Here is a 25,962-nt window from a genome sequence, read left to right as displayed (position 1 = left end):
ACAGCTGTGATATGGTTACAGTGCGAGTAAGTACAAGAAGACAAATGAATGGTTATAGTGATTCATGGCGAACGAGTGTGGGTCAGTCGGCGTGCTGGACCTGACTGAGGGTTAGAAGGTAATCGTAAACCAGTAAGTAGACCACCCGCTATTGTCGTTGTTGGGCTGGATAGTTCGTATAGTTAGCGTAGATATTGTGTTGCGAGCGGACGGTCCGAGGAGCTGAGGGCGGCAATTCCCCAAGATCGCGAGCAGGAGCTCTGGATGAAGCACTCTGGTGCTGGTGCTGGTGCGAATGGTGATAAACGATATCGGACGTGCTCTTCACCTTGTCATACTGATGAGGCTGACGAGCTTGCTGAGTTACTTTGACTGGGATGTTATGCTGATAATACTCCCTAACGCCAGGGATCGCACATTCCTGAGCAGGATTTCTCCGTTGGGCGATCCGTCTGTGAAGACTAGCATTCGCTTCGGCAGTTGGCTCAGACGCCACGCGGTGGCGGAGCGATGTAGGACTAAGGGGATTCTTCTTGCGGTGTTCCGCCGGTACAGGCAGCTGGGCAGCAGCCTCAGAAGCAACGCGTTGGCGCCTGACAGGGTCTTCGTAGCGCGCATTGAGGTTCATCACAAGCTTCACTTTCGGGTGATCATCGTGGTGACAGTAATGAGCCTGCTTGTAATGCTCCTCCTCGTATCGTCGCTTCTCCATCAGCCGCTGGCGGCGTTTGTTCGTCGACTCGATGCGGAATTCTTCTTTGAAGTAACGTTCCGCCGAGTCGGCCTTCGCGGATGAGACGCGGTAGGTACCGTCGCAGTAGAAGCCTCCTGGGACGCCTTGGCAGTCGTACACGCCCTTCACTACCTGCGGAGGGTTTGGGAATGTGCAACCGGGCGCGGAGCATTTGTTGTGAAGGGGAGAGGGCCAGTTTGGGGGGAGGGCGCTATCTGTACCCTTCTTGGGAGCTAGCGAAGCCGTAAGCGATGAGAATCAGCAACAGTGGCACGGCTATTAAGTGGGGATGATACGCACTGAGAACGGAGCGTAGGAAAGTCATTGAGAACTCGAGTAATTTATTTGAATAAATGAAGGCAAAAACAGGACCAGCTGTGGGGAGAAGATATGAAAGGTTGGGACGTTGACGGCGCAGCGTTAGTCTCCTCCCAATTTATACCCCTTCAAGGTGGCACAACCACGCAGTAGTATGCCACCGTACATATAATAAGAGTGGCTTGTGGCTTTGCCTCCGGACAAAGGCCAGTGGTAAATTGTGACACAAAGGCCTTTGCATCGATGCTCAGGGGTTCTCCTGAGTTCAAAGGGGATGAGAGGACTAGGCAAACATGAGAGCCAACTGAAGCCTGCGCAAATTCATAGATGTCCCATATTTTTTGCGATGTGGCTCTCTGCATGGAACGGCACAAACTGGGAGTTAGGTCCAAGTGGGGTCTAAATTGTTTGAGTTTCGGCGATTTTGGCGCTAAATTCGGGGTTGCTTACCTTCTACCATCATGTCGAAAAGGAACCTAGACGAAACGGATGCGGTCGAAGTCGAAGGCCAGGACAAGAAAAGACTGAAATCTCCCAATCCAGGACTCCTGGCGACGTCGCCATTGCAAGCTTCTCAGCCCGTCCTCGAGCTGTCCTATTCAGTAAAGGACGCGAAACGATCCGTCAACGCCGTGCCCTTCCAGCTGCCAACGCAGCTGATATCGTTCTCATATACACCAGATCGGGTGCTGGAATTCAATGACTCTGCAATGCGATACTTCGTTGATCCGCCTCGGGGTGCGCAACTGAGCTATGGATACGATCGCTGGGTGAGACGGCCAGAGGAGCGGGGGAGGATAGACAGTCTTTTGAAGGCCTGGCAGAAGTTTGGGACCGAGCATCCTGGTGCACTGGGAGAGGTCGGTGTGGTCTCGTGGCGAGGGGTCATGACAAAGTGAGTGTCCCAGTTATCCCACGATCGGCGACGGTCAAGGGAGACGGGATTTGGGCGGGATGGCTAACCTACGCAGAGGATACTTACCGCCCCATATGAAGAGCGGGACGGCTGGGAGCTGAATGTTATGCTGGTGAACGGGACGATGTACTTTGAAGAATATCTCGCGGAAGAGAAACTTCAGAGCAAGTACGCTACTCTCTTCTTGTCTCGGCGAGGGCTCGATTTTACGCCCACCGCAGGAACGACATAGAACCGCGACACCGAATTCAGATGTATTACGGCTACTCGTTTGAATCGTGGTGCACTTCAGAGTCACCTTCCCCAGCGTCACATCCAGGAAATCCGATCCAATCCACGTCGGATGGACACCCTCCAGGCTGGGGCGGGGACGTAAATACGAACGTTCAGTGGTGCAGCGTCGTCAAAACGAAACTAGGGAATACCAGGATGGTCATCGGCGGTGAAGTAGATTGTGTTCGGGGCAGGTATACTGGGAAGCCTGACAATTTCGTCGAGCTGAAGACGTCGTTGACCATCCGTGGTGCATCTGATGAAGCCAGATTCGAGAAGTATGCTCATTCAATCTAGTCTCGCCATGATAACCATACCCATCTAATTAACCCTTAGGAAACTAATCAAGTTTTACTTCCAGTCCTTCCTTCTCGGTGTTCCCGTACGTTCGCCTTTTTATATGCTAACACCTTACTCATCCCCTCCCTCTCCTTCATTAGGAAATCACTGTGGGCTTCCGAACGCCTTCCGGCGTCCTTTCGACTGTCCAAAGGTTCCGAACGATCGAAATTCCCCGACTCGTCCGGGGGAAGCCCGGTGCTTGGGATCCAGCCCTGTGTCTTGAATGGGGCGATAGGTTCCTCCGTGAACTGCGCATTGCCATAGACGTCCCTTCGGTAGACCCCACTCCCACTCCCAGTCTCGACAGTGAAAAAGACGGAATCTCATCCAACCTCCCGGTTTGGCGCGTTTCATTCTCGCCCAAGGTCGGTATCACAGTCAAGCAGCTCGACAAAGCTGGTGTCACGGACGTCGAAGCCGGCGACGAGGAGGAAAGGATCGGGTTCTTACCGAAGTGGTATGTCAAGTATGCCTTGGGTTAGCACACGGTATTATAGTTCGCTCAGTGTCCGTATCTATTCCATGAATTGCCGACAATTCTCCCTCTCCGTAGGCGTGGCTGCCCCTGTGCTATGCCCGTCCTCCACTCAGTATATGTATAAACCTCCGTCGGGTCTCGGAGCCTGCAAATAGTGGGACTTATGGGCACTTGAGGGTCCAGAAGACCTGCAGATCTTCTAGGCTGTAACATGTTAACATTCAAGGTGTCAGATCGGAGTTCAGCGAATCTCGATCGCCCGAGAACGCGATCGAACAATCGGGCTCACCTCACCCCCACGTCTCTACTCAGCCCTACTCGTCCTGAAGTCTGCACAAGGTCTCTGCCATAGTTTGCGTTCAGAGTTGAAATATTTCCTCTCTCATTGCGATTTCAAGATATCAGAATGGTGAATACAAGCGATGCAGTAGTAACCCAGGCGAATCGAGTCGTATTATTACAGGAGATGACCACAATAGACAATAGAAGCACACCCAACACAAAGTAGTTGATAGATGATGGAGATGCAAGATGGGAAGGAAATGAGAATAAATGGGGGAAGGGACTGAAGGACCAGCGACTAAACTAGTAATTACTGTCCCGCAAGGCATCATTGAGAGAGAAAGAACAACAGACTAAAGTGAGAGGGATGGGAGGAAATGAGAAACTAGAAATGAAACAACACAGCTTTGAGGTACCATGGAGAGTCCGTTATAGATATAACTGTTTATAAACAAGGGTTCCGAGGTGCGTGAAAGAAACGTCGTTTTCGTATTTGGATGTCTTGCATTCATATTTGCACTGATGCTGGCACTGATACAGGCGGATGATAAATAGGTACTTGAGGTGTCGTTGACAGACTTCGTGTCCCGCAGCGGGTCCACTGATTGTTGAGATAGGTCATACATTAAGAGTACTGGAAGAGATAGGTGGGCAATACGGCAGGGTCACGGACACGGAGTGTTGCAGAGAGTTCGTTATTGCGGAGAAAGAGAGGAAGAAGTGAAATGAGATGGTCTTGTCTATTGTAGTCGAGAGTTGAAGCTTGAGCTTCTTGAAGATACATTTCCAAGAGTTGGATCGGAAAATTGGGACATAAGGATAGGCTTGCTCGAACGTTGTGTTCTTCGGTCAACTGTTGAGATCGATGCTTGCGCCAAGGGGGGTACCGATCGTCTCTTGACTCAGTCCTTTACGGAGTCCTCCTCCTAACCTCATCTGCTCCTCCTCGAATAACTTGCGACCAACATCAGCCCTTAGACTCATATTGGGCTTCGGAGCACCGCTAGGGTCGAAAGGGCTGGCGGCAGTTTTGCTGGTTCTTGGGGACGGTGAGGCATTGATGAACTCGTTGATATTGAAATCCGCGGAGGACGTGGTGGTAGGATACGGATTCTGTGACTGCGCCGCACGTGGGGCGCCTTGAGGCTGCGAAGCTGTGGGCTCGGCGCTGCGAGGGGCAGGTAAGGATGGTGGTGGTAACAGCTGGGAGGGGGAGGGGTTAAGAACAGGGCGATCCGATCGTGGGGTTGAATTGACTATCCGCGAGGAGCTAGTGTCCACACCCATGTAGCTACCGATGCTAGACACGCTAGAGGTGAAGCTAGCGTCGCCCGTACTCCCTCTCGCTAGGGGCTTTGCACTGCCAATAGATGTTTTCGACACATCTTCAAGAATGGCGCCTGGAGGGGCAGCGGTGGGAAACAAAATGCGGCCTTTCGGTTTGTCCGTGCCACTGCCCAGCGCCCTGAAGGCAGCCAAGTCTCGAGTATTCCTGTCCTTGGTTGTGGTAGGTCGAGCAGGAGATGGCGATGTGGCTAAAAATAGCATCAAATCAGCAGCTTCGTTGTCTGAGGGGTCGGGACGCGGGGTTGTGGAAACCCTCGGTTCGCTAGAAGCGCCTCCCACAGGCGTGTGAGGTCGATAGTGCACGCCTTCAGCTGGAGCGTGGAGGACGTCGGCGACGGGTCGGCCCGAGCTATGCACAAAATGAACAAATGATGTCGCCGATCCCGCCTCAGACGCCGCTCCATCGATGCTAGACCGAGGGGAAGAGGCGCTGCCAGCACCAGCAGACATTGACGCGCTACCACGATGATTGTGCAATAATAACGAGGTCAGCGCGGCTGCTGCCTTCATATCGACGTCGCCATCACCATCGACCGAATCGGTATCATTAGTCGTGCCGGAGGTCCGGCGGTCAGCCCGCTTCTGCTTGCCCTTGGGGCTCCGTTTGGACTTGGGCGTAGCTTGTTTGCTATCCCCACTCCGACCTTTCGTGTGGGCGCGTGTGCCTTCTGCGATGCTTTTGACAGAAGCATTTTGACGCGTGCTAGTGTCTCGGGGTCGAGAGCGTGGAGAACTGAGTGCCATTGATGGAGCAGCCATGGGTGGATCACTTGGGTTGTGTATCGTGCGTGCATACTTCGCTGGTGGTGGAGCAAGCAAAGACGTGTATAAGCTTTGCCCCTGAAGTGAAGCACTTGCAGGAGAAGCAGGGTATGCATACGGTCGGCTCGTAGTGGCGATATTCGCAGAAGTAGATGATCCGGAACCGTTTACACTGGGATAATAGTTCCCCCTCTGCGTAGAAGAACCAAGGCCCGAGGTTGATTTACGAAGCCCCCCCGATTGGGGGGAAGAGTTGGCGTAGTGATTAGTTGGCACGCTAGTAGTGGTTGCACCGGCTTTACGTTTCGCGGAGATGGTGCGGGAAGCTGGAGGGGCGTATAGTTGATTAGACTGCTCTTCGAGGTCGCGCAATGAGGCGTGAGAGAGATTGTTTGCAGCTTTGAATGAGGCGTATGCAAGGCGCGCACGAAGGGCGCGGGTTACCTGAAATGCGTGGGAGGAAGCGTCAGTATGGGAAATGGAGAAGGGTGACTAAGGGCGACGCTGGGGAACGTGGCGTGCAGCTCGAGCGCCCGCACAACGTTGTATGTCTTGCTCGGATCAGGATACAGCACGCTGCTGCCCGACGCGTCGGGAAGATGGGACGAAACATACCGACGACATTTCAGCCCTCGCCTTGAACTTCTGTACAGCCTTCTTCCTGTCATCTCTTTCTTGGGCAACGCCGACTTCCTTCATGCTGTGGGGCGGAAGCACCGCTTGGGTGAGGTAGGCCATGGGGGGCGACGGGGACGTGGCAGACGAATCAGGAGTAGCCATGTGAGTGCGATAACTGGGTAGTAGTATACAACAACGAATGTACAACGCGTAAATGCGGCGGAGGAGAGGAGGCGGCGAGGGAGGCGACCACTGGTCGTGGATTGCTTGCCGCTGTCTGGCGCGATGAGCAGGCGGGATAGGAGGATGCGGTGGGCGATGAGCAAGGGGTGGTGGTGGTGGTGGATGTAACGCGTCGAGCGGAGTCGCGCTTCGGAACTTGCCGCGGCCCTTCTCGCTGTCACTCGGCGAATTAACTCGTCCTTTCGGCCCGAAACGAGAAATTCCGTGCTCATCTGCATTCCATGTGGGCCACCGCCGTCCAGCCATGCACAGCATGCGCCTCCTCGCCAGCGCCCGCATTGACCAGCACCAGCACCATCCCGCAAACCGCAGCAACCAGGGCACGCTCTTCATTATACCGGCTACGCAACAGCTATATACCACTTGAATCATCCATCAGTTTCGTCCTGATTCCTGATCAAATGACCATGACGCAACCCTTCCCAATCAGCCCAGAGCCCAAATCTGGGTGGTGCAGTTGTAGGTCCTGAATGTCCAAAGGAGCTGTGATAAGGAATCACGCACCCGGGCTTGGCTGCTCTCTCCCCATCTGATGTCGCACAGTCGCGGGTTGGGCGCAGGTCAAATGGTCGATGTACCTACCTCGGAATCGTTGGGAAAATAGAAGTCTCAATCGGAAGGACGAGATGACCTCGGCTATCGAAGGTTACCCAGTCCTCCGCATGAGAGACGTTACTCGGGTGCGATTGCCTTGGGAAAAGACATGTATCGTTCATTCTAGATGTATTCTTCCGTGTAATTACCGACGCGACGCGTCGATTGCTGGAGATTGGCGTAACGCGTAGCGACCACTGATCAAGGCTTGTGTTTGTCGTGGATTGTTATCTTATCTTATCTTATCAACTTGCGGCTATCTTAGGTCCAACTGCACTGATTGACAAGAATCAAGAATCGAAACCTCACTCACGGGTTGCAAGCGAGCTCCTTGACGGCAGAGAGCGTGGGCATCGTCTCCTAGCGGGTCTTCCAAGTTAAACCCAGAGACGATTATTATCCAGCATACAGTGAAAGCGTGCAATACACTTGACCTCGTCCACCCAGTTGATTGTTACTACCCTTTCCTTGACATTGACCACGTCCGACACGTCCATCACCAAACCTTGAAGAATATGCTTGTATAGGTCGTATACCTCTGAGAGGCCTCAGGTCCTGAAGTGGTTTGCGTAGCTTTCCGACCAAGTCCACGGAACGATGGCGTTATTTGATGGTGCCGAGGTTCAGACCATCAAATCAGCCAGTGGTGCTGTATCTGCTGGTGTCAAATCCTGCGCAGTCGCTTCGTAGGGGGGCAAAGCCGCTGAACAGAAATAAACAAAAAATGTGTTCGTCTGAGATCTGCACTTACACAGTGTTGCTGAAACGGATGAGTTGCGGAAGATGGTCTGCATGCTGCCTTCTTCAACGTCTATATTATATAAAAGCTTCGTGACATGCCGGTGTACTGTCGTGCAGGACCCTTGTCCGTGGACCTGAGATAGTAGTCTCAGCTCGAGTAGGATATGCAGGAATGAGCCACGAGCCTGTGGAACACCCTGTGCTTGCTCGACAGGAGCGGTAACTAATGAATCTGGTGGCTGCAAACTCCCTTATGGATAGAGAGTCGCCCGTACACTTGGCCGTGATTGATAGTATGAGGTTCTTTGATACATCCTATGCCAATAGTGACCGCGATGAGTGTACAAAATGACTTCATGGGCTGAGGAAGCGCACCCAAAATGACAGTAGGAATATTGGTGTACCTCCCGACAATGGTACATCCTTTGAGCCCCAGGCGCTGTTGTCTGCAGCCGGATCTTCATCAAGTCGAATAGATGACTTACCCATGAGAACGTAAACCCAAAAAAGCTGAGTAGATGCCCGTTCCCAGTGTCTCCCTTTGCACACGCGTGAGCACTGGGTAAGCGTACATAGTCGCTGCCGTTCGTTATCGTCGCTTGTTACGCTGTGTTGCATTGTGTTACATCGTCTGTACTAGGTGTACGCATCAACTGAGCACAATATATGTGCACGTCTTCCCTGCCTTTGTGTTCGCATCTTAACCGGGCTGACGACGCTGGTCACGGCGTCGCTGGAGGATGGTGCTTGATCTGCCAGTGCTACGGCCTGCTGCGTGGGGGCTCGTGCACATGGTCGTTCGCATTTTAGGTTCGAGTTTCGACAAGCCACAGCCAGCCTGACGTACTGTGTCACGGTATACATGCGGGGTGGTAAATGCACCCCCATATGTCCTGTGCTTTGTTTTGGCCTTCTGGTCTTCTCGCAGGCGACTCGTCGTTGACTCTCGCATTCAGCTACATTCATAGTTACATGTCATTTGCGTGTCCCTTGCAATGATGGCGTTCAGGGTGGAGATACTGACCTCGAAGTTCTCTGCCTCCGCTTCTTTCGTCCGACACAGTCTGACACTCGCGTCGCATTCCCATTGTCATGGTTTATCAGCGACCTTCAGTGCACTGCGCGCTCTCAAGGGGATTCATCGGGGGCGATGTGATACATCCACACACATACGTCTTTCCTGAATATCTATAGCATGTACGAGCGCGTAGTGCGGAGATGTGAGAGACAAATCCAGACTTGAGGTGGACGCGACGGGAGACCTGTAGGGATTCTAAACTTTGATGAGTCGAAATTGCAACTGTGTTCTAGCACTATGTTTAGTGATCGGCGTTACACTGAGCGAGCTACGCGTCAGAAAGTTTTGCTTGAGCATTGTGAACGCGTACATTGTAACACTCACCAAGATCCCGTACGTGACAAACCGTTCAATGTCACGGCGCGTCCCCTGGCAATAAATCACGTGCAAATATTCTCGGAAATCCAAAATTTCGCGCGCGAAGTCCATCGTCTGTTGAGTCTTGACCATATGCACACACCTACTGGACATGCACATTTGGGCAAGCAACGCTCTTTCTCCGAAACATAACTTCCATGGCGCCTTCACTGTTGGCCCGGATGCAGGGAACCGATCTTGACGGGCAAGGAAGCGCATCGGATACGCAGGCAGACACGCAGAGTGCTGTTTCTGAAGAGGTCGATAAATTCCTACGGTCGATCGTGCTTGATATAGACAATGGATTAGAAAAGCCATCAGCGCCAGGCGAGATAGCTGTAGAAGAGAGTGGCTTGTCAGCATCCAGCACCATGAACGGTGCGGTTTCAAGCCAGATGCCTGGGGAAGTTACTGAACTCATCGAAGAAGGCGAGATCCTCGACCCGCCTGTTCTTGCTCTCTATCCGACCCACCTCGTCTCGCTCGTCCAAGAGAACCTGACGCGCCGCGGCGGCGGATCAACCATAGCGCCCGATGTACTTCAGCAGAAAATCACCGAGCTCTTCACGGACGACGTATGCAGAAGCCTAGCGGGCCTGAACAAGGAGTTCAACGCTCAACTGAACGCTCAATTCGAGATCAAGTTGGATGAGGTTCAGAACGCGTTGAGTAGCAGGGTGAAGACGAGTGACCCTGTGAGTTAACATGATTTTGTGCTGGGTTCGGCGAATTGATCAGGATTAGGCCGAGAATGGAGAGCTGGCGCATAGCCCCGATCGTCCAGCCGTCCATAAAGTCGGATCAGATATATCCTTGTCCGACTCTTCCGCTAAATCAGCAGTCCAAAACAAGACCCTTGGGACTTCTGAGAAGGGCTATGAGAAGGCCACGCCCATGGATCAGGACAAAGATGAGGACAAGGACAAGAATAACACGAGTCGCAAAGTTACCCTCCCCGATCGGCCAGAACCTTATGTGCCCCGACTTCGACGCAACTCGATGAATAGCTCGCCGATAGCCCCGGATATCGATGTGTTATACGTCCCTCGTAGATACTCTGCCTCATTCCCCTCCTCTTCCTCCTCCGCATCCACTCACAATCCCAGATCCCCGCCCTCGCTGTATCGTGACCCAGACCGCCCGGCTCCGTTGTCACGCAAGGACGAGCGTATTTTGTTCGCACACCAAATGAGTCAGGTCGCGCCCCATGATAGCCTCTCTGGCGCCTACGGCATGAAGCGCAAAAGAGACCGGGAAGACTATCTACCGTATGATTCTCCCGCCTCTTCGTCCTCTTCTTCCAGGTCGCGGTCACGCTCTGATTCGCCCGCGCGATATGTCCACCGAATCCCGAAACGGAGGGAAGATCTGGCTTCATACATCCCTGGACACCACCGATCTGCTTATGACAAGCATAGCTCGGACACTCGGAGCCCTCCCTCGATGCCCAGTGGGTCAAAGCCTCACACACGCACGAAGAGACGAAGAGTGACGGAGCGGCAAGCTGACTGGGACCAACGTGAGTCAGAGAAGGTAGATGAATTGACTCAGGGCGACACTATGACTTCGCCACCTATGTCGGCTGCGACGCCCCCAGCTTCGTCGACGGCCTTTGAGCCAAACGACGATATCCCTCAGCAACACCCCAACGGCCTCGAGGCTGATATGTCCCCTCCCTCTTCTGACATTCCATCCCAGAACTTTTCCTGCCCCCTGCCGAGCCTGTGGGATGTCAAAGACGGACTTCCCTCGCCCGGCATCCTATCTATTGATTTTGCCGTTGACCCACAAACTTCCACCCAACTATGCATACCAAAAGCGTAAGTGTTAGCATCCCTTTCTCGAGATTCCTTTGCGTTGATGCTTGCCGCGTTCTCATACCTTATATGTACAGCGGCTCAGATGAACCTGGTCCTGCGTCGCGGCTGCCTTTCCGACTGCAGCTACTCTGTACACTAGACGAGGCGTGGAACGGCTTGACATTCGATCCTAGCACCGTCACGCCGTGGCAGATGGCGGAGGAAGTACTGAAGATGGATGTCCAGTGGCCCCGACAAGGTGATCTGATTGTACAGGTCAATGAAGGTACTCCATGGTGCCGTACATACATGCCGAGAGACCTGGTAAATCCCCTTCTGTCATACGATAAGTTGCACGCTTTCTAACACCTTTCTCCGGCATTTGCCTTGCAGGGGCCGTCAAGCCCGCCGTTGGATCTCACAGCATCTGTCAGAGAGGGTCAAAACACTATCCGCCTAATACAACTCTCCGATATGTCTCGCCATCTCTTCGTTCTACATGCGTCATCGCGCGAACAGACCCCCGAATCTACCACTCCTTCAGCCGATTTCTACAAGCTCTTGATGCAACCCAGCCCCTTCGCTACCTCTCTCGCCACACATTAATATACTCGATCTTCTGCCCGTCCCCACACCTCATTCGTTATCCTTTCTTGCACTGTAGAATATTTTCAAGTAAATAGTAGCATTATTTATTATAACGTTTATATCGCTCTCGTTGAATGATGTCTAGGAACTTGCACGGAAAACTAGGATAATATGCAGATACTAAAGTCTATGTCGATGGCTCTGGAATGAGGAACCCTACGAGACAAGCATCCAACATGAAGTCGGCGTTGACCCAAGCATGAGTAGAGGCTACTGAAATTCAAGACAATCTCTACAAATCCGATGACAGGCCACTCACCAAACAACTTTGTCCCATCACGCCCCGCAACTCGCATCAGCTCCTTCTCACCGCCGGGATGGAAGGGGAGGTACGCGGTCATGTTGTAAACCTTGCCATTAATCGCCGTCCACGCATCGTCGCGCTTGTTATGCTGTTTCAGCACAGACGGGGGAATGCGCATCAAGGTATCCACTCCCTGATGATCCCTCGTTCAGAACGTATACGAGAGCGGCGACAGGCAAACAGGCACATCACCCTCAGATCCTCGCCGGATGCCTTGAGATTCGCCCAATCCAGAGGACTGTGCCCCGGCGCGAGAGCCACCTTTCCTTTCTTCTTGGTATTCAGCTTCGCTGGGGGCTTCGTGGTTGTGTATGGGACAGCCAGTGTCGAAGGTGCTGACAACGAGGTTGAATTTGAGGAGACGCCAGGGGTACGCGATGCTAGCTGAGGCGGCGGGGGCGGGGGCATTAATTGGGTATCGGTGAGAATTCGCGGTACGCCCGACGACGCTCGCTGCGCGCTGTATGGACTGGGAAAGAGCGGAGGAGAGTTGTCTTCCGTTTCCGTGGCCTCGCCGTCATCTTCATCGTCAGGCGGCGGCGGCGATGATCTAGAAATTACAGGAATGTCATCCTGCGTCGGGGGCGGAGGTTGGGCGGCGGGTATTCCAGTCCCGAGCCAACTTCGAAGATACGAGGACATGGTGAAAGCAAGAGCAGATCAGCGCAGCACCGGTCTGACTCAAGACGGACAAGCGCCCGTACCCCTGAACGCCCCTGGAAAGAAGCCTGGGCCAGCCATCAGCCTTGCAGTCATCAGCCTTGCGTTCTTCCTTTTTTCTATCATCACATTAATGAATAAAGGGAAGAACATGGCAGGCGACTGCGCATCGCAGTTCTTTGAGCTTAATTTCTACCACATAAATCATCCAGGCCACTGAACTATTCCCCCCAACTTAATCATCATGGACTTCCAAGTCAACTCTTTAAACGAGAATGAGTCTCATGAGGTGCGTGAGCTGGGGATTACTCTAACGATCAATGACACGATGCTCTGCAATTAGGAACCTAAAGGCACCGTCCACGACTGGGCAGAATTGTCCAACCCCAACTACGCTATCCCTCCTCTAGTGGAGGGCGTCCCCGATGCAACTAGTGTGTCCGATGACGGCGAAACAGTGGAGGATAAGCCTTTCCTCGACTATCAAGACGATTATACTGCTCTCGATTCCACTGAGCCCAAGCCACTCGTACCTACGGCCACTGTGGCTTGGCTTTACGGCTACCTCCCGACCGTTGACAAGAGCCTGTGGTCCGATTTAATACTCAGCATGGCACGCAACTGCCTCGCATATCTGCTCGAAATCGTGGAATGCGCCGCCCAGATGATGAAGGGACCCATGTCATACCTGGTGTTCTTCTGGATGATGCTCGAGGTCACCAAGAAAGCAACGCCCATCCTATTGGAAGCCCTACCGCCCATATGTGTCCTCCCAGGAACATCGCTCCTACCAGCCTGTCGCTCTGAGTCTCTCAGTACAGGGAGTACCATTTCTAAAGGGTTGCGAGGCATGGATTTCCCCAAGATCTTCGACATCCAGAAGAAGACCTTCGATCACCTAGCAGATCAATCAGCCTCTTTCGGGGGTAGTGGTCTATCTCTGGACCTCAAGAAGGTCGAAATGGCCAGCAAAGACCTTGTCACGTTAGTTAAGGTCAGCGACATGAAGAGCAGAGACGACATCGCCCGGACAATGACTACCTTTGTGCGCAATGCCCAATCTACCGGACGGGGCCTCAGTAAATTCAATGCGAAGATGGGCGGGGCGATGGACAGGCACGCTTCCTCGCTCGCAATCAGTTTTACTCTTACCAACGTGTTCTCTTTCTGATAGTATTGAGGCGATCAGCAATTACGCTCTTCGCACCATCGAAGAAGCGCAGACCATTGCCGCGTCACCCTCAGTCTTTTCTCTAATGCCTTGGTCAACGAAACGAGACACGCAAGCCATGATAGCAACAGCATTCACGCAAACCATGGATATTCTCTCCAATAATCTTCGGCAACTCATCCTAGAAGCGGAGAGCTGCCACTCCAATCTAGAGAAACTCGAGGAGAGTCTTTCCGTCCTGCACGAAATCGTCATGAGGGAAGATTCTTCAATCAATTCGGCTAAAGCAGAGCTTCTATCGGACTTATGGACGAAGCTGCGCTTGCGGAACAGACAGCAAGTCCGACAGCACGACGAGAACCTAGCGTTGCTGACCGACGTCGCTAAGTACAGAAAGAAGGCCTTGGCGTTGGTAGTGTCGTCGCTGTACACGCTTCGCGAGCTCAGCGAGGACATAGAGAATTTGAGAGAAAGGGTAGTTGAGCCAGATCTCATTGGGTCTCAGGTTCCTGTTGTGGTACACATCGAGAGTATCAAGGCGGGGTTGGGACGTCTCCAGGAAGGACGGATCAATTCCAAAGAGAGACAGGATTATTTTGTGAAGAAAATTATGTCGAACGCTTGACGGGGACTCTGTAGGCCTATCGCGTGCGAATATGATTTCTGTTTAATACGTGTGGTAGTAGAGAAGCTTACAACTAAAAACAACAAATGCGTCCCCTGAGCTCTCCTGGATGATGTTCACACGGACCCTATAAATCATGCGCTCCCGACGGTCGTGCCGCAGCCACGTGCCCGAGCCCTGACCGAGACTGACCATTCCCTAGCCCTTCTCCAAAGAGGAACGAGCGCAGGAGCCTAAGCTGGGCGCGAACTTATGTGCTATCACCTTGCTTCCACCGGCTACAAGAGTAACTAGAACCCGAAGCTGGGAGTATATCAACTTCTGACTTGCGATTCGCTACACTGAAACTACTGGAATATCACCATGTCCGCAGTCGACTACGACTCACTAAAGTTATCACACATCCGGGTCACATTAGACGACGGGGTGTTGGTCATTGTGATCGACCGCCCAGCCGCGTAGGTGGTCCATGCACCGCTCAAATGGACAGTGTACTGACATACTATCGTTACCATGAAGGAGGAATACTTTCGTTGAGGCTTTTGCCCACGAACTCATCCAAGCGCTCGACTACGCAGACAAGGATGACAGAGTCCGTGCTGTAGTCTTCACGGCAGACACTAGCGCCCCAGCCTACTGTTCTGGTGTGAGTGGTGATGCTTATATATATTCCTATACATGTATCTGATTTCTTCGCGCCGGGTTCATAGGCAGATTTATCTTCTGGCTGGAAATGGAGCAATGCCAACCCAGATGCTAGCACTGACCACGGTGAGTCCTCCACGATTTGGCTGTCAACAAGTTTCTAATTGCCGTGTCTTCAAGGTTTCCGCGACCCCGGAGGTCTAGTTACTTTGGCCGTCCTTCGATGCCGGAAGGTCACCATCGCAGCGGTCAACGGGCATGCAGTTGGAGTCGGCGTGACTGGATTACAGCTCCCGTTTGACTTCCGGTTCGCATGGGCGGATGCAAAAATTGCCCTACCGTTCGTCCGCCGTGCCATTACGCCCGAAGGTGGGTTGCAACGCAAAGGGGACTCGATGATCACCTACTGAAATGCGCCCATTCTATAGCTTCTTCCGTCTTCATGTTACCACACCTCCTCGGTTATTCGGCGGCAAAAGCTATATTTTTGTCGGGCGAAACGTTCACACCCACCCATCCTCTTCTTACCCGATTGTATTACGCTGTTCTCCCCAATCGCGAGGAAGTGTTCCCCGCAGCCTTGAAATTTGCAAAGGAGCTTGCGTCGAACGCATCGGCACCTTCTATCGCGGCTACAAAGGCCATGCTTAACCACCCACCGGCAAATGCTGAGGAGGCCCATCTCATCGACTCCTACATGTTGAAGAAGATAACAGCCGGTGAAGGGAACGATCTCGTCGAAGGGGCGAAAGCATTCAAAGAAAGAAGGCTCCCAAAGTTCACTGACTCTGTGAATATCATGAAAAACTGGGCCCCTTGGGTAAGAACACATAACTCATTCTTGATTCCAACTGACGATGCGGTTTAGTGGAAGACATTAAATTTAGCACCCGGTTCAGCAAAGCTGTAGAAGTATACGCGTGTGTATTTATTGACATGCTTCTCATGGATACTTCTTACCCGTTTGCGATATTTCCTTCTCACCGCAGTCACGTTACAACATAAGTTGCGCCATCCTCCAGCCCACTTGCGTTAACTTTGCCATGGCTTTCATCATCCATTATTGGATGCACTATTCATATAAGACGCGCGGCTCCCCGAGATCTCACAGGCTCTTGACTGCTACCATCACCCATTTTCAGAGATAAAGATCATGGCGCCAGTTGCAGTCATCAAGGACGATGGAACCCCGGCCAGCACCCCGCAGGCAAACTTGAAATCCAAGGTTGAACCAGTGATCGCTATCAACCCATTCTACTCGCCGTCGCTCGGTGATGATGGTGACACCACCTATCCGTACGCCGATTTCAAGGTCAGTTCGTTGCATCCCTCCCTTAATTGTCTAATGCGGTACATCGAACCTTCAACTACCTCTCGTTCACTAGCCATTCTTCCCCAAAGTCGATTGGGAGCCCCTGACCGAGGTGGCCGTCACAGAGCGCGGACTATTCGCCGATCCCTCCAAGAAGAATCTGCTATCTGCGGCGCAGAAAGTCAAGAACCTGACGCCTGCTATTGGTACAGAGATATTGGGCCTTGACCTAAGGCAACTGACAGCAACACAAAAGGATGAATTGTAAGTATCTATAGCAGCAGAAGTAACTTTTGATCGACTATTTTTGTTGCCTTGGATAGGGCGTTATTGATCGGAGAAAGAGGCGTCGTCTGTAAGCTCATCTTGCCTTAAATATCCCGCCGTAGATCGCTCAACCAATTTGAACCCAGTTTTCCGTGATCAGGAGTTGAACATCCACGAACAGCTGGACCTCGCGCGACACTTTGGCCCTTTGCACAAACATGCAACTACGCCGATCCCCAAGAATGGTTTGGAGGAAGTCCATGGTCAGTCTATCCTGCGCGATTGTAGTAATAACAACAATTGACAACATGGTGTGTATTATGGTTAGTCGTATACAACGATGCGTCTCGCCGGCCCGATACCTCAGCCTTCACGAAGCTGGAGTTGTGGCATTCGGACGTGTCCTACGAACTCCAGCCGCCCAGCACTACTTCTCTGAAGGTGATAACTGGTCCTGAATATGGTGGCGACACCCTTTGGAGCTCTGGGTATGTTCATTAACAACACCCAGTCGTTTGCTTATCTAAATCGATTTCGTAGATACGCCCTTTACTCATCCTTGAGCCCTGGGCTACAGAAGTACCTTGAAGGCCTAACGGCTCTTCACAGTGCTGTGGCTCAGGCAGAAGGAGCCCGAGCAGCTGGCCTTCACGTCCGCCGCAAAGAGATCGAATCGATTCATCCCATAGTTCGCGTCCATCCTGCGACCGGCTGGAAGAGTATTTACGTCAACCCTGGTAAGGTTTTAGCGACGTATGATCAATCCGTCACTCATCGACCTTGGTCGTAGGCTTTACCCGTCGTATCATAGGCATCCCTAAGGCAGAGTCTGATGCTATTCTGTCGTTCCTCTTCCACCAAATCAGTGAGAATCCTGACTTCCAAGTACGATTCCACTGGGAACCCAACTCTATTGCGATCTGGGATAATAGGGTACGTTCCAGAATCTTTTCATTCTACTCGATTCGGTTGACGCATATGTGCTGCCTTTCCTATAGGTTGTCACCCATTCCGCAACGTTCGACTTCTGGCCCGCAACAAGGCATGCCCTGAGAGCTACTCCTCACGGAGAGAAACCTACATCCGTCGAGGACTACGAAAAGTCGACCGGAAAGGTTGCGAAAGATAGGCAGCTCGAATTGTCGGGAGCCACCGCAGTCGATCCGAACAAGGGCGGATCTCTGAAGCCTAGGGGTTATAACGATTGAAATCAGAAATTTTGTCATGGGATATAAATATGGGCGAATACAGATTGAAATATCTGGTGTTGTTATTGCATCTAAACGATTGAATTTGTTCTACGCGAGTTCGATCTATTCTGGGTAGGGGAATAGGGAGACTGACCTTCACTGCTCTACCCCGATCATCGATATTCTGGGGAAAGGGAGCCGAGGCGTGGTGTTTGGTCCCTCTAATCACGCTCTTGCAGTGTCGTACTGATATACTCGCACTTGATCGTGTCATGGCTAGGAAATCTCTGGCGCTTACCGTACGGGATCCCCTAGATCACTTTGCCACCAATAATTTATTGCATGATGGTCAGGATACTCCCGCCGATCATGATCGGATCGCGGGTGCTTTCCCGTTCCGGAACGATACAGGCTGGCGTACGAAATGCAGAGGCGGAGAAAAATCATAATGAGATGAAACATAGATGTTCGGTTACCGGTAGAACCGGGGGATGATCCCGCGATTCAGAACATAGTGTTGTTTAGAAGTGCCTACAGAGGCCGTATTAAGTGTATTGGTGCTGCCATCTTGGTTGGAGGTGCTTGACATCTTCCATATCGAGGTGAGATTCGTCAGGTTGGTGAATTTCAACTTTGTCGGCAAATTTTGGGATCAATCACACGTCGGTGGGGACTATTTCCAATCTACTCTTCCTGTTTCTCAGTCTTCAACTTCATCGGCGCTGCCTAAGACCCTTGGTGAGTCGACTAGCGCTGCTCTACATTTGGCCTTATCGCTAAATCAAAAGTTCACATGAGATGACGAAAGGTTCCAAGCCAAAAATCCCACCTCTTCTTCGACGTACCTGATGCCCAAGATCTGATGGTAGCACTAGGCGAGTCGGAAGTGGTAATGTGGCATTGTCATCCGAAGTATACCGTATCAGAATCCTGGTCCTTGGTCCACGATTTACCTTGAATCCTCATTGACACCTTGCTTATCCAAAACTCAACTCAGGGATATATGGTCAGAGATGAGGGGCGCGAAGTATAGGATCGCTGATAACGATTTCCAGAGTCCACAAACGGGCTACGCCTCGACGAATTAAGTCCGCTCTTTACCACTAGAAGGATCAGCTATTCCTATAGCAGCGAGATCACAACCGCGACTATACGCACTCCGGCTCCGTCGCCAACGAGGATCAAATTAATCGAGATCCACGAGTTGAGTAAGTGCTAAGTAAGGCATTTACAAATCGTCCTTACAAAGTTGCATCCTAGTTTGAAAGCGTTCCCGACTCCCCGGGTTGTTTGTGGTAAGACGCGAGATTGCCAAAAAGTAGATCCTTCCAGAAAAATTCGATCGACAAAATGCACCAGGTTTCTTGACATGGACAGCCGCCGGTCGATCACTAAGATCACCAACAACCGGAACCATTCGTCATACGTCGGAAACTAGAAACTGGAGAAGGGATCAAGGATGGATCTCCGCGATGCAGGTTCAACTGCGTCTGAAGTCGTCAACCCAAAAAACCAGAAAACCAAGATATTACACTTCTATATACTTCATTATGTACTGAGCATAGTAGGTCATGTAAAGGTGCGGAGGGGATAGGATGTAATGAACAATGGTAGAATGGCAAATGTGTAAATATACTCACAACAGCAAGAATACGATAGCTAGCTGGCATAACGGCAAAGGCATGACTAAACCTGTGCAATAACAAGCCCAAACGCTCGAATGGGCAATCACGAATATATGTATGAGATATGATAGATGGATAGATGGATTGGTGATATCGAGGATTAGCGGGGGGATGTATGGTTCGAGGATCCATGGTCAGACGTTCTCAAGAAAGACTGGTGTTGTTGGTGTTGCATCTGGTCTTGAAGAGGATATCCGCGGCTGGAAGAAGGAGCAGTTGCCCATGGTGGAGGAGGGGGCAAGGTGGTTGCACTTGCGGGTGTTGGCAGGGATTGTTGGGCCGCCACATGGTCGGTTTGCATCCGAACTGCCATGTCAGTGGGCGTCGTTACTTGCATAACTTGGAACGATCCTTGGTGATGGGGCTGTTGATGGGGTTGAGCGCCTCCTGGTTGATGTTTACTTTCACTGGACTCGTTTTCATTCGATTGATTCCCATGCTGCTTAGAGGGACGTGAGGACTGTTTCTCCCCGCCGATATCAGCCGCACGAGCCGACGCCCTCAAGGTCTCCATGTCGATGCGAGGCGCATCAGGATTGTTACCATGCTGCTTCTCACGTTTCCGCATGAGCTTGGCATAATCTGAATAAAAAGGACGGGAATAAATTCCACGAGCTGCGTTGTCAATCAAAAGTGAATAGCTTACGTAGACCACATGCATTGCACAGTGTCCTGGCACCATCAGGTCCGCGCCGCCATTCAGGGGTTTCTCGGATGTTGCAAGAATGACACTTGCCAGGTGGTGTTGCACGCTATCAGCACGAAGAAGTCAGTCAAAATTCGTTCAGGGCGGGAAGGAAGGAAGGGCTATATCGCGATCTCCCTCCAAGGAAAGAAAGGAAGAAAAGTACTAACGCTTCTCTTCCGATATTTGCTCTTGGGCTGGCCTGCTGTCGCATTACCCCCTGCCGTACTCGTTGCGCGCTTCGTGCGAATGATTTCCATATCCTTCTCTGCTGCTGTTTGTTCCTTATCACCCGCAGCTGGGAACTGAAGAACCACCAAGCATCAGTCTCCATTAAGGCCCAGAGAATGGTGCAACGGTAACTTACTTCGGAGAACGAGGATTCTCCAGGGCCACCTTGAATGTCTTCCCAAGGGCGCTTCGGAGGGCGATGGTCCTCTGTTGCCGCAGAATTCACGGAAGCACTGTCCATCTTGATCCTATCCGCCTCGGGCATGCCCATGCGCCGAAGAACTTCCAACAGGCGTACAACTTCCTTCGCTCGCCGAGTCATATCGTTGCATTCCTCTGGCGACGGCTGAGAGTGTGGAAGACTCGCAGTGAGCTGAGCTAGATCATCGAGTGGCATGAGTACAATGCGTTGGAATGAGATGAAAAGAAAGAAAGGAAAGGCCCCGTAATCTTTATATAAACCGTAGAGCCTACTCACCATAACGTGCCGCAAAATCATACAAAATGTGGCAGTGTTTGAGGATCTAAATGGAGAATAACAGACACATTAGTTCACCACGGTTTTTGCAATGTGGCAATAATATGCGAGCCGATGGACGTACCTCAGCCATTGTGCTGTCTCGTACGGATGATTTCTCCGGATCGCTGGACGTAAACTGAGGGGCGCGAGGGTCTACACTTGTGGGTACAAGCGCCGTAGTACGGCTGAACGAGGCCGGTTGTGGAGGAGGTTGTGCGGGAGCTACGGGTTCGGGCGATGCGGCCGGTGGTGGGAGAGAAACCATGGGTTGAAGTTCTTGGCTTGGTGCATGCTGTTGGTATTGAAGGGGTTGGTGATGTTGAGGTGGAGGAGCGGGGGTATGATGCTGGACGTGTGTTGGGGGTGGTTGATGGGCGGGTTGCTGTTGATGAGGTGGGTGTTGCGGAGGCTGCTGGGGCGGATGCTGGAAATGTTGGGATGGGTGAGGGCTTTGAGATGGATGAGAAGGGTGAGAGGCATGAGAAGGTTGTGACGGTTGAGATGGCTGTGATGAATGAGACGGTTGAGATGGATGTGAGGATTGAGAGGGATGCGGGAGATGTGGGGCTTGAGGAGGATGAGAGGGTTGGTGGATGCCGGAAGCATGCGGTGCCTGTGACGGGTGAAACGAATGTGCAGGATTAGTAGATGGTTGTGGAGGATGAGGAGGATTCGGTGCATGGGATGGGTGGGCAGGGTGAGATGCGTGAGTGGGGGGTGCGCTGGGAGGGGGCGCTTGACGATGTACTACGGGCTGGTGCCGCTGAGGGGGTGGAGGTGCCATTTGCTGTACATGCTGCGAGGGTGGCTGAGACGTTGATTGAAATTGCGAGTAAGGCTGCTGTTGGTAGGTTTGTTCGCTATGACCCTCAACAGGATACACCCGGGTCTGAGGAGCCGGTTGCTGTTGCTGTTGCTGCTGAATAGGCGGGTGGTGTTGAGGAGGAGGAGGAGGAGCATGAACTTGTTGAGGAGGGCGAGGGGAGGGTTGCGATCGGGAAAAGTTGGAATGTTGGTGCAGATGTTGTCCGGGAGGTATACTTTGATTCTGATTGTTGGGAGGAAGAGGCGCCTGGGTATGATGCGACGGAACCGTTTGAGATTGGTGCTGGGACTGGTGAGGGGGGTACTGGACATGCGGGGAAGGATACGCTGACTGAGGAGTCAAGGGAGCTTGAGGCTGCTGAGAGGAAGTCGGCAGAGCAGACTGGGGCGTCTGGGGCGAATGCGGGCGGTTCTGGGAAGATGCTAAATGGTGCATGGCCGAATGCAATGGAGGCTGCTGTGGAGGCTGCCGTGACTGCACGGGAGGCGGGTAATGTTGATTATGGGAAGAATGTTGCATTTGAGAGGCATGCTGGTGTTGTCCATTTGGCTGCGAGTGAACTCCCTGCTGTTGGTGGGCGTGATGTACCGTCTGGGGAGGACGCTGCTGTTGATGATGAGAGGGCTGTGGTTGAGAGACAGGCTGTGGATGATGAGCATATGGTTGTTGAGGAGGGTGCTGTTGATGTTGCTGGGGTTGATGATGATTACTGTTCCCCCGCGGATGATGTTCCCAAGAATTTTGGGACGGGAGGGTAGACGCAGGCGGAGCTGGAGAAGGATACGGGTTTGCGGGAGGTTGGTGGGGAGGAGAATGTTGAGAGTGCACACTGGTCGGCCTGGCTTGATGCATGTACGGATGCGAATATCCACCGTAACCAGGGTGCGTTGGAGTCACTGGGCTAGGTTGTGGTGGTATCTGGTCCTGCATGGGAGACCCAGCATGGATACTGCCGGCGGGAGGGCCTCGCTGAGGTGGCGGTGGAGGCATCGAGGGCTGCGTCTGATACACTGGACTCGTCGGAGCGGTCCCCTGTTGGGTTGCATAGGTAGGGTATGGCGGCGGATGGGAGTAAGAAGGCTGTCAATGGCAATCAATCATCGACTGTGCACAAAGGTGTACCGTAGTACTCACGTGTGTTTGTCGCGCAGGACGATGGGCACTTTCTCTTTTTCTCGAATTCGGAGGTTGCAGGTGAGACGCATCCTCACCACGCGCACCTGCGCTTACACTAGTCAAAGAATTCGTTGATGGTGCTAATTGGGCCGACAGCGGCATGCCTGGTGTCACATAGCCTGCTCCGTCGTGCCTCGATGTATATTCCATACCACGGTTGTTGACTTCGTGGCCTGCGGACAGTGGTGGTGTCTGCTGTTGATGAGGGTGCCCTTGGTGCACTGGCGCTGCCTGTGGTTGTTGAACATGGCCCGAACGCGCCCATGGCTGCTGATGGCGAAGGCGGGCGTGTTCGTGTTGTTGTGTCGCACTTTGTGGTTCTGCCGATACTGCGCCGTCTATTCCTTGGTCGTCCCTGTGAGTCGACCGGGGGAAATTGAGCGACCTCAACGGCGGCAGGGAGTATTGTTGATGTCGCGCAGAGGCCATGGTCGTCGAAAGATCGGTCGTCGAGAAGGTGCGAGATCAGGTTGAAGACGAGGCAGCTGGCCCAATCTCCCGATGACGGCGGATCTTGGTATGTTTGAAAAATCTAGGCAAAGTTCACGGACGAAACCTCTGAAGCGAAAGGTCGCAAAGCAAGATCCCTGGCAAACCCAGGAGACGACTGCCCACGACACGGCCAGGCGAGCAGGACCGCGATATTAGAGCGGGACAGTGCAGTTCGATTGTAGCAGCGATGATGGAGGCAGGAGACAGAGTTGTGGCAGAGGCGAAACTGCAACCCTAGCCATTTCAGATGAGCTTGGATCTCGGAGTTTGAAAAATATACTGATGGATCCAGATATCCCCCTAAATCGCCTTACTCCCAGTTGCAATTGTTCTGCGCCTTCGACCTCATGTTCGCCTTCCTTTGCAGAGAACAGAAGTCGTTTCATGGCTGCATGTTTTCAATGGCCCCATGGCTCCATCGGCGACTGCATTCGACTGCAAAGCTCGCCGTATACGCCTGATGACCGTCAATCTTGAATCGGCGATCTCATTTCGATTAGATCGCAATTTACGTATTCGTGTGCGAGGGAAAATGCAATATTATACAACGCCGTTCAATAAGAAATTCGGTTCCGTCTCTGTGGTACGTTTCATGCTCAATTGTCTGGGTCAGAATTTCTCCCCGCCTTGAAGACCTGGAAAGCTTTCCAAGGACTGGTGCACGCAGTCAATATTGCGTGACGCTCCCCCAAGGCATGGGAATCGTTCCACGTGCTCATATTTATCCCGAAGTGCCTGATCAATAAACTTAAATTCGTTATTTGGCCCTGTTTGGATCGTTGAAACCCGATGGAACTTCCCGGATCGATATCTCTAGATCCCACGCAACCACCGCTTGCAGTGGCCCTGGAAGGCCATATCGATCCTGGAATGGAAGGTTCAAACGGCATTGGCATTCCGCCACTGCGCACACAAAGTCTTCCATGATTCAACAGCATAATCCTGATGGATGATGATGTGCAGTGCAAGTATGCCATCAGCACTAACCATCATGCATCAGTCATCCAATCGCGCTACTAACCACGAACGGCTAGGAAAGTGCGCCAGGAGGTCACAAGTTCAGTTTGCAGATGGGAAATACTCCCTAAATAAAGTGAGATAAGCTGACTCCAGATACACATTTTACCTGAGTACCCTCTCAGGACAATCTTGAAGCTTGGAGATTGCCTTGACGCTCCTTCCCACCATATGGCGTGTAGGTAGACGTATACAACAAACCCTACGCGCGTCAGCAGGCCTCAGCGCCCCAAGGCCGACAGCACATACCTCCATGCACGTTCCCAGCCTCGGTACAAACGGAGCGAACGGCCTGCTTCTTTACCAAAGCTAGAACCGCAGCGATCGGATTGCAGATAGAAGGCGCGTTTGGACGCCTAGGAAATCGCAGATTGTGACATCGCGTAAGCAAGCCATCAAGGTTGGAATGAGCCAAAGCAGACGAGGCCACATATAAAATACGTCCTCCGAAGGCCGAACCTGAAGGTTGTTTATTAACGGCTATCACGGTGGGAGAGAGGATTGGCGGCTCACCGTTGGGCGTCCGTTCGTCTGAAAGACCAGTGGATTTGCGGACTTTACTAGGAAACATCGAACGAGAATGCGCCTTGAGGTGCTGCGAGGTTACGACGGATCGATAACGACACTGCTGACTGACATGGCTACCTAGCTGACATATCATATCAGCACCACGAAAGTCCAGACGAAGTGGAATCCCGGATCCCATGGGCCGTTTACGACAACGTTGAACGAAACGAGGGTCTGTCGATGGTACTTTTATAGACCTTCTGTGATAATATGACTGCCCCTCTTTGACGGACAAGTAGGGTCAATACGCCGTGCGGCATGCATGCTGGAACTGGTGGCGCAGCTTGATGATGACGACACAAAATATGGGGGTGTAGCTTCTTCGATGCTTATCAAATGTTCTTGGACGGAGACAGTGCATCGAACAAGTCTGGATGTACTATTCGAAGATCTCGTCAGTATGGCCAAATTCTATCACAGCTATCAAGTGCATACCGATGCATACGGACCCCGCGTCGAAATCGGGTTAGCTATTCACCAGCCTTTGTTTTGAGGCCTAAAGGAGGGGTTCGAGGCAGTGCTCTCCGAGTGCCTCCAGGGTTACCTTAAGCCAGTTGTGCACCTTTTCGGGCAGCCCACAAGCCATACGCCATCGAAACAGAATGCATTTCGGTCCCCGGATGCAGTATGTACCATTGTTCCAGGGGGTCGATCTAAAAACACAAGAGTAATTCATTCGTTCATCGACTTGGTCTAGCGACATTGACAGTTAGAACCCGAGGATTTTGAGTTACTGAAGCCACCAACTCACTGAGAGTCGCCTCAACTTCGCGCGGATTATGAGGCAAGCGAGCATGGCTGTTCCGCAAGCGAATACACTTCACTCTCCATGCACGAGGCGGGTGCATGAGGTTTGAGTTCCGTGCTTTTTCCGTTGGCTGGCTGTGTAAATCGTGATCGCGGCGTCTTCGACGCGTTATTTGTCGATATTTACCAAGACGTGAAGCGAAGGATCACCGACGAGGGTGGCAACGACGGATGAATGATGTTGGATGGCCGGCGCAAAGATACATGAGAAGAACTCGGCTTGATGACGGGAAACGACAAAGAAAGAAGCTGT

General features: G+C 52.2%; 10 protein-coding genes across 10 annotated transcripts; 6 read left to right on the top strand and 4 right to left on the bottom strand.

Moving 5' to 3' along the window:
• Positions 1–148: 148 nt before the first annotated feature.
• Positions 149–1,058, bottom strand: PC9H_009780 (uncharacterized protein; the record flags this gene model as incomplete). The annotated part of the gene is made up of 3 exons (XM_036779278.1): positions 149–603; positions 664–966; positions 1,034–1,058. 3 exons carry the CDS (start codon positions 1,056–1,058, stop codon positions 149–151), a joined length of 783 nt encoding a protein of 260 aa, XP_036628667.1.
• Positions 1,059–1,512: 454 nt separating this feature from the next.
• On the top strand, positions 1,513–3,064 carry RAI1 (decapping endonuclease targeting mRNA; the record flags this gene model as incomplete). The annotated part of the gene is made up of 5 exons (XM_036779277.1): positions 1,513–1,946; positions 2,025–2,135; positions 2,189–2,518; positions 2,577–2,622; positions 2,681–3,064. The coding sequence occupies 5 exons, from the start codon at positions 1,513–1,515 to the stop codon at positions 3,062–3,064; spliced, it is 1,305 nt and encodes a 434-aa protein (XP_036628666.1).
• A 1,127-nt stretch (positions 3,065–4,191) lies between these two features.
• On the bottom strand, positions 4,192–6,231 carry PC9H_009778 (uncharacterized protein; the record flags this gene model as incomplete). The annotated part of the gene is made up of 2 exons (XM_036779276.1): positions 4,192–5,895; positions 6,067–6,231. The coding sequence occupies 2 exons, from the start codon at positions 6,229–6,231 to the stop codon at positions 4,192–4,194; spliced, it is 1,869 nt and encodes a 622-aa protein (XP_036628665.1).
• A 3,009-nt stretch (positions 6,232–9,240) lies between these two features.
• PC9H_009777 (uncharacterized protein) lies at positions 9,241–11,487 on the top strand (the record flags this gene model as incomplete). Its single annotated transcript, XM_036779275.1, has 4 exons — positions 9,241–9,777; positions 9,827–10,902; positions 10,977–11,205; positions 11,275–11,487. 4 exons carry the CDS (start codon positions 9,241–9,243, stop codon positions 11,485–11,487), a joined length of 2,055 nt encoding a protein of 684 aa, XP_036628664.1.
• A 169-nt stretch (positions 11,488–11,656) lies between these two features.
• On the bottom strand, positions 11,657–12,475 carry PC9H_009776 (uncharacterized protein; the record flags this gene model as incomplete). Its single annotated transcript, XM_036779274.1, has 3 exons — positions 11,657–11,739; positions 11,789–11,966; positions 12,026–12,475. The coding sequence occupies 3 exons, from the start codon at positions 12,473–12,475 to the stop codon at positions 11,657–11,659; spliced, it is 711 nt and encodes a 236-aa protein (XP_036628663.1).
• A 262-nt stretch (positions 12,476–12,737) lies between these two features.
• PC9H_009775 (uncharacterized protein) lies at positions 12,738–13,664 on the top strand (the record flags this gene model as incomplete). Its single annotated transcript, XM_036779273.1, has 2 exons — positions 12,738–12,782; positions 12,837–13,664. 2 exons carry the CDS (start codon positions 12,738–12,740, stop codon positions 13,662–13,664), a joined length of 873 nt encoding a protein of 290 aa, XP_036628662.1.
• An 85-nt stretch (positions 13,665–13,749) lies between these two features.
• On the top strand, positions 13,750–14,289 carry PC9H_009774 (uncharacterized protein; the record flags this gene model as incomplete). The annotated part of the gene is made up of 1 exon (XM_036779272.1): positions 13,750–14,289. One exon carries the CDS (start codon positions 13,750–13,752, stop codon positions 14,287–14,289), a length of 540 nt encoding a protein of 179 aa, XP_036628661.1.
• Positions 14,290–14,652: 363 nt separating this feature from the next.
• On the top strand, positions 14,653–15,844 carry PC9H_009773 (uncharacterized protein; the record flags this gene model as incomplete). Its single annotated transcript, XM_036779271.1, has 6 exons — positions 14,653–14,747; positions 14,809–14,935; positions 15,000–15,060; positions 15,115–15,303; positions 15,363–15,754; positions 15,803–15,844. The coding sequence occupies 6 exons, from the start codon at positions 14,653–14,655 to the stop codon at positions 15,842–15,844; spliced, it is 906 nt and encodes a 301-aa protein (XP_036628660.1).
• A 243-nt stretch (positions 15,845–16,087) lies between these two features.
• Positions 16,088–17,721, top strand: PC9H_009772 (uncharacterized protein; the record flags this gene model as incomplete). Its single annotated transcript, XM_036779270.1, has 8 exons — positions 16,088–16,246; positions 16,320–16,510; positions 16,570–16,601; positions 16,660–16,776; positions 16,842–17,001; positions 17,054–17,250; positions 17,304–17,446; positions 17,512–17,721. The coding sequence occupies 8 exons, from the start codon at positions 16,088–16,090 to the stop codon at positions 17,719–17,721; spliced, it is 1,209 nt and encodes a 402-aa protein (XP_036628659.1).
• Positions 17,722–19,488: 1,767 nt separating this feature from the next.
• Positions 19,489–23,255, bottom strand: PC9H_009771 (uncharacterized protein; the record flags this gene model as incomplete). Its single annotated transcript, XM_036779269.1, has 7 exons — positions 19,489–19,970; positions 20,035–20,140; positions 20,244–20,378; positions 20,441–20,682; positions 20,783–20,828; positions 20,907–22,730; positions 22,785–23,255. 7 exons carry the CDS (start codon positions 23,253–23,255, stop codon positions 19,489–19,491), a joined length of 3,306 nt encoding a protein of 1,101 aa, XP_036628658.1.
• Positions 23,256–25,962: the final 2,707 nt, after the last annotated feature.

This window comes from Pleurotus ostreatus, assembly GCF_014466165.1.
Source record: "Pleurotus ostreatus strain PC9 chromosome Unknown scaffold_7, whole genome shotgun sequence".
Lineage (NCBI taxonomy): Eukaryota > Fungi > Basidiomycota > Agaricomycetes > Agaricales > Pleurotaceae > Pleurotus > Pleurotus ostreatus.
The sequence above is the reverse complement of the archived record's forward strand: the minus strand, read 5'-3'. Positions and strand labels throughout refer to the sequence as shown.